This window comes from Mercenaria mercenaria, chromosome 16, assembly GCF_021730395.1.
Source record: "Mercenaria mercenaria strain notata chromosome 16, MADL_Memer_1, whole genome shotgun sequence".
Classification (NCBI taxonomy): Eukaryota; Metazoa; Mollusca; class Bivalvia; order Venerida; family Veneridae; genus Mercenaria; species Mercenaria mercenaria.
This window is the reverse complement of record NC_069376.1, coordinates 28,680,598-28,700,614: the sequence shown is the minus strand read 5'-3', so window position 1 is coordinate 28,700,614 and position 20,017 is coordinate 28,680,598. Positions and strand designations below refer to the sequence as shown.

The window sequence follows — 20,017 nt, the reverse complement described above, 5'->3', positions numbered from 1 at the left end:
CAATTCAGGCTTATAGTATGACAGAAGTTTGATGCACAAGATTTCACAAGTACATACAGAAGGGCTATATCATGGGGTTAATGCCAAAATGTACCAAGTGCTGAAAATTAAAGGTTAATGTACCTTTTGGCATTAACCCCATCATTTATGTGCTCCACACATATGTGGGGCATAAAAAATTGGCGTTGAGACTCAAAACCTTACAATGGCTCCATTGATGTTACTAGCAAGTCCTTATATTAGTGTTGCAGTTTGTTCCACTTATTATATTTAATTGTATCATGCTACAAATAGAATTTACACATTTTAATATTGTAATAAAGGTTTTAAGGGAGAAATCAATACATCTCGCCCTGGTGATCGAATCAGTACCTCTTTCTGAGGAGGTTTTTTCCATCGAAGTAGTATTTCATTCCCGTGATATGACTTATTCCCGACAGCATTTTGTTGTTACTCACTTTTTATTGATTTTTGAAAGAAATTATTTTTCGCCTAAAATGTGTGGGTTAGTCCCTTTAGTGGGCTACAATGAGTACATATTAGGAATAAAACTGCTGAATAATGAATCCTATCATTTTATTTTCAATAAAATTATATACAAGACTTAAATATTCAAGCATAATGATAACATCACAATTTTCTCAAGACAATATGAAAAATTAAATTTCTTGAAATAAAACATGAAAAAATTTAAATTAATTTAATATACCGGTAAAACTGTTCCACAACATCTTAATTTCATTCCCTCTGCAAAGCTTCACATCTAAAGTTTTAAAACAAATCAACAACAGAATGTAGATTTGCCGTATTTTAAAACAAGTACATGAAACACTCCATTGAGCTATTTACAGATGACTAATGATAACAATGTCGAATTATAAATAAATGAGACTGAGTCTGCATGATATTGTCCATTCATAAATTCATTCATTGTTGATATTTTTCTACGGTGACTTGTTTCCAGCCTTTGTTGTACTGTGTAACACCGGAAGCACATTCTCCCATACATGTGATACTCATGCACATTTCCCAATGAAGTTATCCTCATGACAATATGATCTCATGATATCACAACAGCTTCAATTTGCCTGTTATAGAGTCCACCACATCAATTTTACCAATAATACCAAGTACTGTCTGTGATCCAGCAGCAATCTGAAATAAACATTTTATACTGCAAAATCATTTAATTTCGTGGGCATGAAATTTCGTGGTTTTTGTCAAAAAGGCAATTTCGTGGAGATATGAATTCGTGGATTTCAACTTCTGAACATAACTGAATGAGAATTTTGCTTGTTCGTTGAGATTAAATTTCGTGGATTGACTTAATCACGAAATCCATGAAAATTAGTCCCTCACGAATATTAATGATTTCACATACTGATTAAACTGGTGAAGGATTTGTTTTTGCATTTAATGCAATTTTTCAGAAATATTTTAATTCTGCAAGAGCAGGCTGTTAACCTTACCAATGTTCCTGGATTCTATACCAGTACTAACCTGGTAATTGTCAACTTCTATGCATAAATCAGAGGTGGAGAACGGATGATTTCAGATAAAATGTCTTATGTTGTCAAAACAGAAAATATCCTTTGTATTTGGGTCGAACTCACAACCAGCGACCATAAATCTGCACTCTCCCTGTTCAGCTAATTGGGCAAAAAGGTTAAGGTAGTAATGCCAGGCAGTGCAAAGTCCCCTACTGGTTTCGGAAAAGGCAGTTACGGACAACTGTTGAAGCAAAATTCATTGGCAACTGCACAACCTTTTCTACTACCATCTATCATTATGTACAGATCATTTTACAGCTCTTCAAAAAGTTTTAAATTCAAATGGGAGATAATAAATATTACACAAAGGGAAACGATTATCTAAACAAAAAGGGAGAAACAATTATTTAAAATAAATTTACAGTTTCTTTCTCTCATTATCATTTATATCAAATTATTTATGGCTGCATAAATACATGTTGCTAAAGTTTCTAGCTTTGAGTTATTCAGTTCCCTACACTTGGTGTGTTCAAAAATGCAAGTTCCTTTTATCATTTAGTGAGTAGAGAAAAATTCTACATGAGAAGAAATGCAAGCAGACTGTCTAGGTAGATTTGAAACATGATGTGCTACCATCAATAAGATCTTACTAACACCTGGGCAATTACCTTCTAGTAGGGCTGGGACGATTTCAAAATTTTCAAACCGGTTAATCTTTTGTATGAAATCAAATCGAACAGGTTAATCGACCGCCATATCTAAAATGCTATTTTCTTTCTTGACAACCATTGAGGGTACTTCCAGCGGCTGGCTTCAGTAAGAACGTACGGATTTTATCGTTTGCAAGCAGTGTGCATTTTGGTGTATTTAACTTTAGATATATCATGACAGGCAAATCCGAGACTTCTGTATTGATTATGTTCAAGTTGATGTAGTTTAGCGGTAATATACTGCAGGCCTATGTGCTGGTCAAAGAAATGTATAAAGATAAGGTACCATTCATGAAGTTTGTTGTTTGAGAGCGATTTGCGGTTTTGCAAAATTGAAACCTGTTTCACTTAGTAATCGAATTGGATCCGATTAACCGAGTAATCATCCCAGTCCTACCTTCTAGCCTGAATTTCCGGTATCAGATGAACATTAACAATTAAGCGTCGCTGTGCAAAAACCAACATTAATCTTAGGGCTATGCGACTAGTTTGGATCCAGAATGCACATCCATACCTTACAATTATACCAACAACATCCATACTGTTTATTTATCAACTTCAGCACGTGTATGAAACTGATAAGCAGCCAGTATAGATCCAGACCAGACTGCATGAATGTACAAGCTGACCAGGATCTATATCGGTTGCAAAGGCCTACTAACTTTGGTTTTAACACAGCGCTCACTTAAAAATTTTACCAACCTGTGTTCTGCCTGCATCATGTACAATATAATTGGGTAAACCAGCACTTTCTGCCTTCTGTGCCAACTCTAACAACTGTGCTGAATTGTCTCCTTTTAAAACAATTTTGGTCTCACTGAAATGGAATTGAAAAATAATCCAGATGATATGCTTTAAATACAGATGCCCTAATAAAGTCTTCTCAAACATTTCTGTTCTTTACAAGGGGAAATAACTCTTTGAACTCTTCCTGTCTTTCCCTTTTATTTACATATCAGAGATGATCATATATATAGTTTTTTTGGCTAGGTTTTACGACAGGCGCTTGAAGCTCTATCAAGAGATATATGCATTACCATACCCCACCCACCTAATATATAAGAGCTCTAACCTGCATATATATTTTATTGATTGAGCTTCAGACACCTGTGGTTTTACGTCACACTGACCATTATCATTCTTATGCTGACTTTTCTGATTTTCACGGTGGAAGAAGACCACAGGAGCCCATCAAGGCATTATTTTAGGCACGGGTTGGCACTTTGGTTGACCCACTGACCTTCTGTAAACAGGCTGGATGGCTTCCTCACATGAAAGAATTCTACAGCCCAACCAAGCTTTTGAACCTACAACAGTGAAGGGCTAGTGGGCACGTTAAATAGCCAGAGCTGGGCTAAGTTAGCCGAACAGGCCTGTATCTTAAAGTATTTTCTCTCTCTGTTCTGAGAGCTTTGTCTCACTCTGTCCCTATAGTCAAATCACACTGTGTCTGTACTAGTAGAGGATGATTTTAGCGCCTTGAGTTGCTGCCTTTGCACTATATAAAGTGTCTTTGAACTTGTTTATCCCTTATTATGTTGGACACAATTGATTCTGGCTATTCATCTGTGCAGTCTGATCATGACCTGCACTGTTCGCCATTCAGTCAGTATCTTTTTGGTATGCATCCCTTGTAACAATTAATAGTCCAAATTGAAAGATGGATAAGTTCATTATAGAAATTTAGCAGTATAAGTATTATCATGAATAGGGCACTATATAAAAGCTGGTATAATATATTACTCTGTCAAAAAAACTGCTAAAATGTAGGTACCAAGAAACTGATCAGTAATACAAATATATTGATTATTGAAGATATTCTAATAAATTACTAATTTAAAAATTTTGTGCAGAAGGCAGTAAACCATTTGTAACACTTTTGAAATAGTGGAGAAATTCAAAATTCATCTTGCTTTTTTTACACATTTAATTTACCTATCACTTATTTTCACATTATCATTTTTCAGTGTCATATACATATTCCATGCTTGCTTGGCAAACGAACATGTTGAAAAATTTCACACTAACTCTGAGTGAGCACCTTTAAACATTTAAAGGTACACAAGACCCAAATTTCATATTTCAAAACATGAACAATTACTATACATAGGTATCATTTATGTCATAAGTATAAATGTAAACTATCACTAATAACAACCGGAAGTGTTTTTTTAGAACTGACTGTTCTTGAATGAAACTACATACACATTTAATTTAAATATTAGGTTGGGCCTCCATGGCCGAGTGGTTAAGGTCGCCGACTTCAAATCAATTGCCCCTCATCAATGTGGGTTCAAGCCTCACTCAGGGCGTTGAATTCTTCATGTGAGGAAGCCCTCCAGCTGGCTTACAGAAGGTCGTTGGTTCTACCAAGGTGCCAGCTTGTGACAAAATAATGCACGGAGGGGCACCTGGGGTCTTCCTCCACCATCTAAGCTGGAATGTTGCCATATGACCTATAATTGTGCAGAGTATTCTTAAAATACTGTGGCTGTTTAGCAGAGAATATGTGTCATGTAATTCACTTTGACGCATTGTATTTTATAGAATTCCGTCAAAGAATGAGGAAACATCACAAAGTATCTGCCGTGTATCGGTACCGAAGTCACGTATGTTGGCTTTTAGACTAGTTACACACATGGTGTCAATGCCTCGGCAATTTTATCCTTGCAAGTATTTTCTCGGAAAAACATCGAAATTTAAACAAAGTAACTATCACACATAACACTGAATAACTGTCTTCATTGTATGGAAACACGCGGTGACCGGTAACTCAGTTTTAATGCATGACATGCTTATTTCTTTAATCTATCACGTTTTACAAAATATGTAATATTGGGAATGCGGTGGGTGGGGTGGCGCCGATGTCAGGATTTTCGTTCAGGACCGATTGAATTTTCAAAATTTCCGGAGCCCTGCTCTACAGTGTAAACTAGCTTTTCCTTTGATCTGACCTGGTGACCTAGTTTTTGATCCCACATGACCCAGATTCAAACTGGACCTTGAGATCATCAAGATTAACATTCTGTCCAAGTTTCATGAAGATATTTGTCATAAATGTGGCCTCTACAGTGTTAACAAGCTTTTCCTTTGATTTGACCTGGTGACCTAGTTTTTGATCCCAGATGACCCAATATCAAACTTGTCCAAGACTTTATTGAGGGTAACATTCTGACCAAGTTTCATTAAGATTGGGCCCAAATTGTGACCTCTAGAGTGTTAACAAGCTTTTTCTTTGATTTGACCTGGTGACCTAGTTTTTGACCCCAGATGACCCAATATCGAACTCGTCCAAGATTTTATTGAGAGTAACATTCTGACCAAATTTCATTAAGATTGGGCCAAAACTGTGACCTCTAGAGTGTTAACAAACTTTTCCTTTGATTTGACCTGGTGACCTAGTTTTTGACCCAAGATGACCCAATATCGAACTCATCCAAGATTTGAGGGTAACATTTTGACCAAGTTTTATTAAGATTGGCTCAAATTTGTGACCTCTAGAGTGTTAACAGTCAAATTGTTGACGCCGACGTCGACAGACGACGGACACAGGGCGATCACAAAAGCTCACCTTTGAGTTCTTCATGCTCAGGTGAGCTAAAAAGTATAGATAAGCTAGAAATGGTAAAACAAGATACATGTATACTACATATATTCACCTGTAAAGTGAGGTATTTGTCTCTTTTTTTTTACCAGACCTAATGTGTTGTCTCATTAATAAGCAAGTCAATTTCACTGACGTAAAGTTTTTATAGAAGTGTCTGCAAAATAGTGCCAATTTTGAAGTAATTTAAGGAACAATTCTTAAAGAAGGATCAACTTACAGATGGATATATACAGTACACTTTGTACCATATATATCCTTCTGTAAGTTGATCCTTCTTTAGTAACACTTACCCAAATTGTTCCCAGCTCAACATCATTTCACCGAACTTGTCTGTGTTATCAATCATAAGTCTATGGAGGGCGAGAGCAGCATGTGCACACTGTGCTGCTACTTTACCAACACCCATGTTCAGTTCCATATTGACAACAAACACCATCTTATGTAAGTCAAAACCTTCTGGCAGATCACCTTCACTGTCTTCTTCTTCATCTTCAAATTCAAGGTCGTCCTGAAGTGATGACAAGAGCTGTTTGTATAACAAATGCACATCTCCCAATCCCATGATGGCCTGTCAGAGCTCACTGTTTGTGTAATTTTCATTCTCAGGTATGCTGTGACCTTGACCTTTGATTTTATATCCACAAAGACTGAAGAATGACCCTGTCACCTACTAACTATAGACAATCATGCTATGAAGATTTATGGCAAAAGAGTTCTCCAACTACGGTATTTAATATGGAACCATTTTTGGTCTCAAGGTCATTGTGACCTTGAACTTGACCTCCTGACAACAATCTAATAGAGGTCATTTACTGAGATAGACAATCATTGCATAAAGTCTAATGACTGTGGGCCTAGTTCTTCTCTAGTTGATGTATTGCTAAGAAACTACTGTTAGTCTCAAGGTAACTGTGCATTTGACCTTTGACCTACTGACTCTAAGAACAATTGGTGTCACCTAATAATCAAAGGCAATGATCCTATAAAGTTCCCAAGTGTTCTCCAGTGATTGATCTGAAGCCTTTTCCAGTCTCTAGGTGACTTAGTCTATGACCTCTGACTCACTGACCTCCAAAACAATATGGGTCATCTTCTGACAACAGTCAATAACACCATTAAGTCTGATAACAACTTGCCGAAGTATTCTTCAACCAGAAAAAAATGACTTTGACCTTTGGCCAACTGACCTTAAAACAGGAAGACTCACCTGCTGACTGCATGAGTCCTATAACGTTTGACAGTCTTCCAACAAGCATTCTCATGATATTGATCAAAAACATTTTAGTCTCATGGTCACTATGACCTTGATCTTTGGCCTTCTGATCCAAAAATAAATAATAAACTGTTGGTTAAAGTGTTCTGTAGCTATTGATCAAAAACAAAACAATATACCTACAGGCAGACAACAGACCGGCAGACGCACTAACCTGAGCAAAACAATATATCCACTCTTCTACAAGAGGCATAAAAATTACTTGAATTAAGTTCAACAATAAGCTCAAATTACATGTTCCCAATTAATGTGCTATAAGCAAACAACTACAAGAACTGACAGTCAAACTTTGTTCGCTCGAACTTGGATTAATTCGAACTCATTGTCAGATCCCAACTAAGTCCCTGTAAAACATCTTGCTTGATGGCTTGAACTACTGAAGACTCAAATTTTGTCAGTCCCGGCAAGTTTGAGCAAATGAAGTTTGACTGTAGTTATACTGAATATCTCATGTGAAGCAAAATGACTTCAGAACTGAAACAATTGTACAGTAATTACTTTCTGTCTTGATCAAATTATGAGGTATCAGTATGATATTTTCAATTTATTTAACAGTTTTCCTTCTGTCAATACTTATACAATATCAGAACTATAAATGGTGAAGCAATAAATGACATGCTCTACAACGGCACTTCCACTAAAGGTGCATTTCCAGCATATCACTTTAAATTTTTCAAAACATGAGATTTTATCATAACAAAAATACCTCCAGTGGACCATCTAAGTTTTTGTCTTGGTTTTCTATCACCCACGCTGCAGCCAGATCAGCATTGTAGTTACCAGTATAATAGCATCCCTGTAAATACGAAAGTTGTAAAACAATAGTGTAATTACCTTGTAGGTGTGAGGCCAAAACCTGCACATGATCAAATTATAATTACCATGGTTTGTTATATTAATAATTTTAAAATGTCAGAGTTAGATTATATCTCCTTGTATATCTCAAAAAAAAATTTATAACACCCTCCAAAACTTTGTTTGAGGGGGTATAATACTTCCTACCAGCAGATGCTAATCAAATATTTTAACCTATGATAAAAATTACCAAAAGTAGGAAATAACAAGAATTAAATACAACTGTTTTATGTTTCATAACCAAAAAAGTGGCAGCAATATTTTTACCAAAACCTTCCTGACCCTTTCAACTGGTAACAAAAGCATCTTAGATTTATAACAAATAGGCCATGCCATGAGAAAACCAACATAGTGGCTTTGCGACCAGCATGGATCTAGACCAGCCTGCGCATCCACGCAGTCTGGTCAGGATCCATGCTGTTTGCTTTCAAAGCTTATTGCAATTAGAGAAACTGTTAGCGAACAGCATGGATCCTGACCAGACTACACGGATGCGCAGGCTGGTCTGGATCCATGCTGGTTGCAAACCCACTATGTTGGTTTTCTCATGGCACTGCTCAAATTATGTTTTACCTTTATAGCGGCATTTCTTGAGAACCCAAGACTTAAGAGTGTGTTTACGATCTCCTCTTTGGGTTGAAAGCCCGAGTTTGAGCCGGCTCCAGCTTCTTGATCCATCACGCCAAACACGTTAAATAACAACAAGGTATAGTACAAAATGGCTGAATTTGACTTCTCTAATATCTGCTATCGCTCAAAGTTTCAGGGATCTCTGCAGTGTGTTCAGAATGTGGCACTTCTGTTACTGGTATGGCATAGATTCGTACTGGTCCAGACACTGCGAAAAATGAAAATACTATATATTTTTTGACTCTGCATTATACTTAGCTGGTTCAGAATAATGGGCAAAGATTACTTACCTGTGGTGCAAAGATAAGGGCAACATAATAATGCACATTGTTTCTTTAGCAGGATTGGTGAAAGTGTTTGGGCTTTGCGGCTTAAATACGATTCTCAAGCAAAAGCATAAGACTTGTTAAATGTACACATTTATAGCGGCAATTGGCTCTCTTTATCTTTTTGATACTATGGATACCATAGGTATGACATCATTACTTATTTTTGATCTTAGAGACAGAAACATAGGATTTCATAGGCACGGCCTAATGTCATTATTCATAATATGATATAAGTAGTGTTGAGTCTAATATGTCAATCTGATTAAAATCATCTCCTATAAATACAGTGCATTAGAACTATCAGTGCCATTTTTACAGACCACTGAAGTCTGAAGTGGCCAGCTTATTGATAAGACCAGAATACCAAAATCATTCTGAATCAGTATTTGAAAAAAAAAAAGTGCCAGATAATTATAATATATCATTCTATTGGAAGAGAAAACGGTAAACAGAAAACAGGAAATACACATTGTTTTGAGAAAAAAAACACACTACAGAACAGGACTAACTTCAAGTAAGAGAACAGTGTATCTGTTATCAGCAAAGATGATAGTGTCTGTGTCCCGGCTCTGTTGGCATAAATCTAACAGTGAAACACCAAGCTCATATCAATTCTCATATTACCTAGACCAGGAAATCACGTTAAAATTCAAAGTAAGCAATTAATCTTAACATTCTACAGCATTGATAAACATTATAGGTGGGCCGGTGGTCTAATGGTAACACACTTGACAGAATGACTGTCGATCCAGAGGTCCAGGGTTCAAATCCTGGCCCAGGCACTGGAAATTTCTGAGGTGCTCATGAGTGTCTCCCACCTAACTTAGAGGCCTGTACTGGTTCTTCATAGGAAAGAGAGCTTCGCGTGTATCGGTGCTATACATGGGGCATGTTAAAGAACCAGACTGTCCATTCGCCAAGAGCTAGGCTATGTTAGCCGGACAAGTCTGTATCTAATAAGGATTTCTCTCTATCTGTTCTGTGGGCTTTATCTCACTCTGTCTGGTCAGATCGCTCTGTGTTTAACTAGTAGAAGATGAATTTCGTGTCATGTGTGGCTACGTTTACTATATGTAAAGTGCCTTTGAACATATTTATCATGAAAAGGGGGCTATGGAAATCTGGTATAATAATATTAATAACAATATTACCCGTAATAAATGGGAAATTTCAAAACGTCAAAAATGTAACAATTAAGTTCAAGACCAATGTTCAGTTTGTTGTTAAAAGGCTAATGGATAGTGCTGTAGGAATAAGCTGTCTGTCATATCCTCTGGGATTATCAAGGAATCTGGTAGTGGCACAGTAATCAATTTCTTCATGAACGGGTCTACTGGAGGGCTAGACGAGTGTATATCAAAATCCCCTTGATCAAAATCCCCTCCACTGAAAAATGACTGTGTGTTACAAAATCCCCTTCACACATTTGCAGGGGGTATCATAATCCCCTCTGTGATTAACATTATAGATATATAGATATTACTGCTCCAAATTATATTATGTTTGCTAAAGGCATTGTATTTACGTGCTTTATGCAATAGACTTTTAAGTTGTATATAGTTGTATTTGAACTTGATGAAATAAGTAAAAATCACAGAGGGGATTATGATACCCCCTGCAAAAGTATGAAGGGGATTTTGTAACACCCTATCATTTTTCAGTGAAGGGGATTTTGATCAAGGGGATTTTGATTGTCTCCCGGGCTAGACACTTCCTAAAGATAATGGTTGACTGGGAGGTTTGTTCTTCTTCTTCTTCCGTTAATGCAATTTATTGATTAATTGTGGACATGCTTTATTTAAACCATTAATCAAAGGTTTCAAAATGAAGATTTCTAAACTGATAATCAGATTTTCTTTTTACGTAGCCAAAAATATGTAAATTATGAAATTTAAAACTGGTCCTCATTCCATGCTGTCATCCAGTAGGATCGAAAACCCTCTCTTACATAGGTAGACATGTAAGGTCCTTATAAACACTTAAATAACATACTAAAGTCTATTATCATGTTCTAAAAAACTATTTCGTAGTAATATGCAAACCTCATGGGCGCAGACATATTAGATCTTGAACAGTAGACGCTTTCTTGCACTCCAAAAGCTATGCCATACGGTTTTCGGTTTTCACGGCTAGTAATAAAACCCGTAGCCCCTGCTTTATTTTCCGGAATCTTCTCTAAGAGAGCTCTATAATCTACCTTGTCTGCTTACATGATAAAACTACCGATAATATTTAAGGAAATTATATGAATACTACTGCAGAGCATCTGTAAAAACACGAAATTAACATATCTGCGCAATTAAACGATACACTTAGTTCTATAACTATAGCTACAGTACATTTTTTGTGAATTCGACTTTGCATACTAGCAGATACATTTTGTATTTGGCCAGCTTGGAAAAATCGAATATGTATTTTATACATTTGAATTAATTATACATATATGTACTGAAAGGTGGGCATAGTTTATCTTTAAACATTTAATTAAAATGTGCATGTACTAAATCTATATATATTTAGTTAATTCTTTTATACTAATCACAATCAGGTTCTTGTTACGTTATAAAAAATAGTTATCTGATATACTAATATTACTTTTTGTTATGTTGCGTTTATAAACTGATTAATGTGCCAGTTATTACGGAAGAGCATTAATTAGTGCCAGGTGTGCGTTATTTATTAACTCGAAATTTCGAGTTACTAAGTCAAAATTTCGAGTTACTAACTCTAAATTTCGAGTTAATATTTTGAAATTTCGAGTTACTAACTATAATAGTTTACGTTGATGTATAGGTCCTGGCCAAGATTAGGTACCTGGGGTATCCATTGGGTAGCCCTACTGTGAGGATCATAAATTAAGATGACCGGGCAGCGTTTGCTCATAAAAAATATCACTGTTTAAACCATGTTTATTTATTTATTGATTTTGTTGGGTTTAACGTCGCACCGACACAGTTGTAGGTCATATGGCGACTTCCCAGCTTTTATGTTGGAGGAAGACCTCAGTTTAAGTCTGGAAGGGTTTCGACCTAGTTTGAGACCAAATGTCAATGAAATATAGACATACCCGAAAAGAAAGTGTAGTTATGAGTCTGACCAAGATTGGGTACCTGGACAGATCTAGGTTTTGAGGAGAGGTCAGAGAAGATGACCGGGAAGTATTCAAACTTAGAATATTTCACTATTTTGACCATATCTGGAAGGTTTTCGACACAGTTCGACCCCTACTACATGAATATACTATTCATGTAAATGGGGGTATATATCCTGGATACAGTTTGAAATTTGGAGTAGCTCTAGAGGCTAGGGTAGGCCATACATTGATGTATGGGAGTATATGTTCAAGTCCCTACATGTTCGGTACAACATGTGGGTGTGTAGATAGATGCCGGATTCCACTTCGAAGAGACAAAAGTCGTCCATTACATTTTTGGCCTTTGACAGACGGACAGACGTTCAAATTTTGCGGATAAAAGGGCAAGATAGAAATTTCGAGTTACGTAAGTCGAAAATACGAGTTACTAACTCGAAAATTCGAGTTAATAAATCGAAATTCCGGGTTATTTACTCGAAATTTCGGGTTATTTACTTGTTGTTGTTGTTGTTATTTAAAACACACACACACACACACACACACACACATAAAAAAAACACACACACACAACATATCCGCGAGAGGTTGTGGTCACTTTTCCATGTATGTATATGGCGGGCGGGAAGTTGAAAATGTTCTTTTGAAAAACTTTTAAACTTAATTTCACGCAAATGTCCTTTGGGTGACCGTCAAATAAACGTGTTAAAACCACCTCTCGTTTTGTCGAGCTCTGAAACGCAGGCGAGCAATCTAGGGTCATCATGACCCTCTTGCTCATGTTTGAGACCGATGGCCGGGATAGATTTTATTGCGAAGAGCTTTGGGATATTCAGTCGCTATTCACACTGTATCAAAGTCAGTATCGGAAGTCAGGATACAGAGCAAACGCATGTCGGACGTACTATATATAGATCGCGTAATTAGTAATACTTAAACGACCAATAAGACAAAGTTTTCTCCCTTAATTATAAGGACGAAGTTTGCATATGAAAACTAGTGAGATTTTAACAGACCTGTAAGTCAAAATTTAATTGTTTTATACAATGCACTATGTTATTGTCTAACGACATGTACTATTTGATAATACCCCGTTAATCTTAAACGTTGTACAATGCTTTGTTTAATTGTCGTTGACCTTGTACAAATGTATTAACTATGGTATAACTATAATTATAAGGTATAAAATGGACCTGCTTCACGGGTATGAAACGTTGCCTGCGGCACAAAATGTGCCGCGCTGAAATGAAGGCATCGCGCTTCCGACGGCGCAGGCATTGCGCAGGATGTTTACAAAAATAACGAGCACGGTGAGTAAAATTGAATGTTTTTGGTTATTGTCTTGTTACAGTAAACACATTTTAGAAATCGGGGAATGCAGCGGGATGTAGTTATGTCTTGCCGACAAATCCATGCCCAGTTTGTGAAGAAATGTGTAATATTGTTATTTTGCGCGTGTTTTTTATCGGATACAGTAACGTGAAAATTACAAAAGCAGTGAATATTCCGAGTCATTTCACATCCTGCAGAAAAAGGAATGATGTATTTCTGTAGTATATTATAAAAAGACATGATATCTGATCGATTGAGATAAAATACATGTCAAGGAAAAGGCATATCCCCTCGTTCTGCCGACTTTTCAGTCCAGTGCCGCAGGCATCTCGATGGTGCCGCAGGCATCGCGAGGGGCGCAGTCATCTTGAATACTATTGTAGTCAGTAGTACGTGTAATTTCGACCACCTAACATGTATTAAAGTACAAAAAAAATCAATAACAATGTTGTTCCTCCAGTTATTGTGTAAGACAAATCTTCTGAATTCGAACTTTATAATATTAATAGCTATTTTAAGAAGTTTGCAGTATTCTTTCTCGCTGTTTTGGGGAATGGGGCCAGGTCGATTCCAGTTGGGAAAATCACGTCATTTTATATCGAACTGGGATTATTTTCTCCTAAAATAACAATATTCAATTACCAAACATTGCCATTAGTAACAATCATTGATGCTTACTTCGAACCAAGGTACGAAAACCAGCATTAGAGCACAAAAACTGTCATAACTTTGTCATTTTTCAGCCAGTTTTGATCTTTTTGTTTCAGCATCAAGTATTGTTGTTTTTACTTTCTTTACAGTTTTGACGTACTATTTTGATTAGCGATGAGCTGAGTTCCCCCACCCCAGCCCTAACAAAAAAGAAAGAAAGAAGAAAAAAAAGAAATGGCGAAAAAATCAGTTTTGGTTTTCCGAAGAAAAGGAACTAAACAAGACAAAATAAAAACAACGTAAAACACGAAACTTCCCTTACAACGATACTATTCAGAAATTTTATGTGGAAAAGAAGCAAATTATGAAGTTAACGATTGTTAAGCATCTTGTTAATTTTATATTTTCAGATGAATGTGCATTTAGTGTATATTAAAAGGGAAAAGAAAATCATTCAGAACTCCTTATCGTCAGACGTAAACTTTATGTGTACAGTCAGTGCACAGACCTAAATCATATTTGAACGACAAAGAGTGAGTAAAGTACGTTAATATTTTTGTAGAATTTCAGAACAAGTTAAGACCCATTTTGGACACATTTTTCGAAAGATCTCAACTTCATTGGTTCTTTTCCACACAAAACTTGGGAACAGTAATTTTAAATAACTTCGTTCGTATTTAAATATCTTGACCTAACAGTGAATTTGGTGCTGATGTACTGTTACAGAAAAAATGGCTCGAGATGAGCCAAAGAAGTTTCACGTTTTTACGATTTTTTGTTTGTTTTGCGTTCCTTTTTTTTTTTTTTTTTGGAACGCTAGAACGCAATAATAGCGATTCTCACTTTTTTTTTTTTTTTTTTTGGGGGGGGGGGGGGATTCAGCTCACCGCTTATAAAAAGTACGCCCGAACTGTAAAGAAAAAAAAACTCGATGCTGAAACAAAAACAACAAAATTGGTTGAAAAATGACAAATGTTATGACAGTTTTTGTGCTCCAATGCTGGTTTTCATACCTTGCTTTGAACTAAGTATCAATAATTCTTACAAATGGAAATGTTTGGTAACTGAATATTGTTATTTTAGGAGAAATAATCCCAGTTCGATATAAAATGACGTGATTTTCTCAACTGGAAGGGATCTGGCCCCATCCCCCAAAACAGCGAGGAAAAATATTGCAAACTTCTTAAAATAGCTATTAATATTACAAAGTTCGGGTTCAGAAAAATTTGTCTTACACAATAACTGGAGGAACAACATTGTTATTGATTTTAATACATGTTAGGTGGTCGAAATTACACGTACTACTGACTACAATAGTATTCAAGATGACTGCGCCCCTCGCGATGCCTGCGGCATCATCGAGATGCCTGCGGCACTGGACTGAAAAGTCGGCAGAACGAGGGGATATGCCTTTTCCTTGACATGTATTTTATCTCAATCGATCAGATATCATGTCTTTTTATAATATACTACAGAAATACATCATTCCTTTTTCTGCAGGATGTGAAATGACTAGGAATATTCACTGCTTTTGTAATTTTCACGTTACTGTATCCGATAAAAAACACGCGCAAAATAACAATATTACACATTTCTTCACAAACTGGGCATGGATTTGTCGGCAAGACATAACTACATCCCGCTGCATTCCCCGATTTCTAAAATGTGTTTACTGTAACAAGACAATAACCAAAAACATTCAATTTTACTCACCGTGCTCGTTATTTTTGTAAACATCCTGCGCAATGCCTGCGCCGTCGGAAGCGCGATGCCTTCATTTTAGTGCGGCACATTTTGTGCCGCAGGCAACGTTTCATACCCGTGTGCTTACGATGTATACATGCGATTATTAAACCTGGTTGAAATATATGACAAACGGTAAGCGTACTGTGACACGTTCTTCTCGCCTTTGAAATGTTAATGTCATATCTTACTCGAAAATGGTTACAAATATTTGATAAGATTAAAAATTAAAAAAAAAAAAAAAAACAAAAAAAAAAAAAACGAATAAAATTTAAAAAAGGTTAAAATGTAGATGAATGTCGCCGAGTCAATGCATCATGTCTACTGTAGTTACTTGCATTGTCGTTTAAACCTAAATGGTATTGTATTGTATTGTATTGTCCGTGTTTTGTTTAATCAACGGATTAGAAGTATTCTGATTGCCTCAATATCTTTTCATTTATTTAGTTTGACTTTCGTAAGGAAAACATCTAATCCGGCTAATAATTTTTTAAAATATGGAGGTTGATGTGGTATTATTTCTACAGGCATTTGGCGTATATAATTATTTGTTTGATCAATGCGGAATATGATAAAAACGCTCATAGACATTCTATGTATCCATTAACGAAAAGGCTTTTTACTCAGCAGTGCTGTATTTTTTGTTGGCCCGCTCTGTCGTCCTTCAACTAAAATATTAAACGCGCATTAGAAATACCTGTTAATTCCCGGGTAGCATGTAGATGAAAATACAAACATTGACAAATATTTCACAATAATTATTCCGTTTGTGGCTATGCAAATGATGCGAGTAAACAGCCATTCAAAAGCTGCTCTAAAAACAACACAATGTTATGAATGTGCATGTACATGTAGGTTTTTACAAATATTAAGAATTTACGACGGTGTTTGCTTTGCGGACCGCCGCTAGTACTGTATTAGACATACATACTCCCCATACATTTTTTAACTAATACAACAGAACTGTCTGACTGGCATCGAAGTAAAAATGCTGAAGACTATTTTTGGATATCTTTAAATCGATTTTACTTACTTACTACGGATATCATGAATCACACATATTTTGAATTATTACATACTCAATCATACACTCCGTTAAGTTACAGTGGAACCTGAAACGTCAATATTTTTCCTTACTGACAATCCAGTTTCATATCGGGTGCGTTATGTCATTTGTGACTTCCTTTTCATGCATGTCGTTACGTTTAAAAGTTCTTTAACAACGATATTTTCAGTTTTACTCAGGCTAAAGAACAAATCTGTATCATTTATGTAATAATTAAAAGTGTAGTGTGTGTATGTAATAAAAAGATTATTAGATTTGAATCGAGAAATATGCACTCGTTCTTTCGCGGAATAATATTGCGCTCCTAAAGTCGCGCAATATTTCCGCTGCAGAACTCGTGCATATTTTTCCGGATACAAATCTAAAAACCTATACATATTTATCAATATTTCAGATATCACAAAACGGAGTTAGGATATCAATAATTCGAATTAAGGATAAGAAATATAATCGTATTTAGGTGTGCACGGAATATTCTATTTTGTGATATTCTGAAATAATTTTTATGATATCGTTTTAGGACTTCAGAAAATACATGTAATGATGTCTTAATTTATAATTCAATGGAATACATTATAAAACCTCTGAATACATCGTCGAATTTTGAAATTTCTAGATAAACTGAAATTAGGACTTAGCTCACAAGATGAGCCGATGTGCTAGCTATGAAGATGCGCATGATCCGAAGTATGGAGAACCATTTCCGGTTCCTATTGTCATGGCAACGGCAGACGCATTGAAAGGGTATGGTACTATTGTCACAGACTTTGAAAATGAAGACGTTGAAATAACTCCATGGCCGGTTAAAGGTATACATAAATGACTTTTAAATAGGCCTTTTAAATAGTTTGTGTAAATCTGTATATATACTTTTTTTTAAAGTGTCTGTTGACGTATGACGCCACAAAAAATTCCGAGGACCACGGGCGGCAATAAAGCTGTATAGGATGGCGATTGCCGTAGTGTATAAATGCTTACGGTTTCAAAAATGGATTTAGTGTCTAGTACTATTGATGACTTTATACATGATGTATTTTCAGTTTATTTTTCACATACAAATGAGTTTCGAATTTTGTTGTTTGCATAACCTTTATTCAGTACGTTTATTGTTAAATACCACCAATAATATTTGTAGGCCTAAAAGCTTATATTGTTAATAAACACTTTGCCAAAGTGTTAACCTCGATACATCACTTAGTGAATAATAAGCCAATTTTCTGAGATTCAAGAGTTATTTTTCATCCGTTCTGCTTTTATTTTGAATGATAATCTTATTGCATTTTCTTTCACGATGGATGACGCCATTAGGTCATTATGTATGTGTTTCCGTTTCAATCTAAAAATACATTGAAACGCATTATCATGAAATGAAATACGAACTTTGGAAATAATCTAAGCAAAATATTTGCTTATGAGTGCTTATGAAATTAATGTATAACATCGTTTCAGGCTGGCGTACACTGTGTCCCGGCACGGGTACACTCGGTGGTCTAATTAATGATGAATTGACGTACAAATGGGTCGGAGATCAGTCAATGGTAACTGACGATACAGAAGACGGAGATTTTATAACTGGTAGACTGCCAAAAAATATTCCACCTTCAGATCGGACACACGTGCTCGTCAGAGAGGCAAACTATCACCCAGATGGAGGTCAAGTTTTCTTCCCGAAGGATAAAGATCCTTTTGTTGCGCTGCTTGCCCTGCCTGGGGATGATATAAAAATGGAAGACTTTGTCGCGTTTTATTTCGATGGAAGTTTCGGTGTCCAAATTCATGCAGATATCTGGCACCAGCCGATTTATCCAATCAAAGACGAGTCTGTGTTTCTGGGAAAACAAGGGGCGGTACACGCATGCGTAGCAGTGGACACGGTCGATGAATTCGGAAAGTATTTACTTATGCCTTTAAAACCACCAACATAAATAAAGTCAGCTGGGTCTGGCTAATGTTACTGAAGAATTGTCAAGTAAAACGAATAATGTGAACAGAACACCCATCTGAAACATTAGTTGAGCTTTGTGTACAATGGTATACCAGTATGTCAATACAACCGTGTGATATTTTGTTTTGAAGTATAACCGCTTGTTCTTGTTTGTATTAAATTTGGGGATATTTCAAAACGTCATTGTTTCTCAAATCCCCATTTGTCAGACATTTCTTACTTTAATACCGGTGTAATTTGAGTGTTCAGATGTTCTTGTTGGGTTATAAAATTAAGTCATACTGACACAGTTTAGGTTATATTGCAAGTTGCCAGCTTTTAATGGTGGAGGAAAACCCTTGGTTTCCATCTTAGCATTATTTTCGGCACGAGCTGACACCTGGGTAGATCCACATCCGCAATGGCTTCCTTAAATGGAATAATTTTACATCACAATTCGTATATGGTGGTATTTTAAAGAAAACTTTTAGGACATGCGACGCACAAGTTTCAGCAAGTTTCGAATTGATGGACTTTGTTCAACATGAACTTTTACCACCACATTACACAAATATTCATACATTTAGTCATATTATATATAGCCTCCACCACACCTCAGCGTGTGACTGTTAAAACAGTGACCTCTGGCGTAGTTTCGTTGTGGATATTTTGCAAGAATCTTCCAGTTTCTAATTGTCGCTAAAATTTGTTATCAGTCTTTTTATTTACACAATATGACGTTATAAAAGGTCAATGTCAAATTAGCCACTATTATACATATATTGAAATGTTTACCGGTGAATAGTAAAAAATATTACATGATACTATATAAATCGCCAATGATAGTATTTGGATGGATAAAAGGGAAATTTGTTGGGCAACAATATTCTTTGAAAATAAATAATGTCTTCTTCTTCTTCCGGATAAAGATAAAGACAAGATGTGTCTGCTTATCAAGATATGTATGGGTAAATGCAGCTTCTTACGGGATAGTCCTGATTTGTGTGAACATTTTATTTATGAAGCTTGTATAGGTAGTATGTGTCCTACAATAGGTTTTATCCTATTTCTACTTTGAAGACGTATTGAAAGAGCGCCAAAACGTTTAATGGCAATCTTTATTATTCAAACATATACTTATATTTTTCATGTACTTATTTTTAGTAGTATTCTGAATTTTGTCCGTACATATACATAATGCGTAGTTTGTCTGCTGGTTTGTATCATCTGGCACTTAATGTATAGTTGATATTTCGTCTGCAGTCGATACTGCACGATTAACCATCAGAGTTGAATTTTAATAGAAAACATGATAA

General features: G+C 35.9%; 2 protein-coding genes across 2 annotated transcripts; one reads left to right on the top strand and one right to left on the bottom strand.

Annotated features, from left to right (window-relative positions):
• Nucleotides 1-559: 559 nt before the first annotated feature.
• LOC123540017 (probable peptidyl-tRNA hydrolase 2) lies at nt 560-11,059 on the bottom strand. Its single transcript, XM_053526496.1, has 6 exons — nt 10,937-11,059; nt 8,509-8,773; nt 7,787-7,876; nt 6,098-6,315; nt 2,903-3,017; nt 560-1,155 (listed from the first exon to the last, which is right to left on the bottom strand). The coding sequence occupies exons 2-6, from the start codon at nt 8,611-8,613 to the stop codon at nt 1,069-1,071; spliced, it is 615 nt and encodes a 204-aa protein (XP_053382471.1). The 5' UTR covers nt 8,614-8,773; nt 10,937-11,059; the 3' UTR covers nt 560-1,068.
• A 1,858-nt stretch (nt 11,060-12,917) lies between these two features.
• Nucleotides 12,918-19,719, top strand: LOC123540560 (ureidoglycolate lyase-like). The gene is made up of 3 exons (XM_053526495.1): nt 12,918-13,003; nt 17,394-17,586; nt 18,227-19,719. Exons 2-3 carry the CDS (start codon nt 17,424-17,426, stop codon nt 18,700-18,702), a joined length of 639 nt encoding a protein of 212 aa, XP_053382470.1. The 5' UTR covers nt 12,918-13,003; nt 17,394-17,423; the 3' UTR covers nt 18,703-19,719.
• Nucleotides 19,720-20,017: the final 298 nt, after the last annotated feature.

Bases quoted from the DNA above. Each gene is read 5' to 3' on its own strand.
- LOC123540560 (XM_053526495.1), top strand. From the start codon at position 17,424: ATGAGCCGATGTGCTAGCTATGAAGATGCGCATGATCCGAAGTATGGA. The intron at 17,587-18,226 runs GTATACATAAAT...ACATCGTTTCAG, and splicing joins AACTCCATGGCCGGTTAAAG to GCTGGCGTACACTGTGTCCC.
- LOC123540017 (XM_053526496.1), bottom strand. From the start codon at position 8,613: ATGGATCAAGAAGCTGGAGCCGGCTCAAACTCGGGCTTTCAACCCAAA. The intron at 7,877-8,508 runs GTAAAACATAAT...TCGTATTTACAG, and splicing joins CAAGAAATGCCGCTATAAAG to GGATGCTATTATACTGGTAA. The intron at 3,018-6,097 runs GTAAGTGTTACT...ATTCCATTTCAG, and splicing joins TTGAGCTGGGAACAATTTGG to TGAGACCAAAATTGTTTTAA.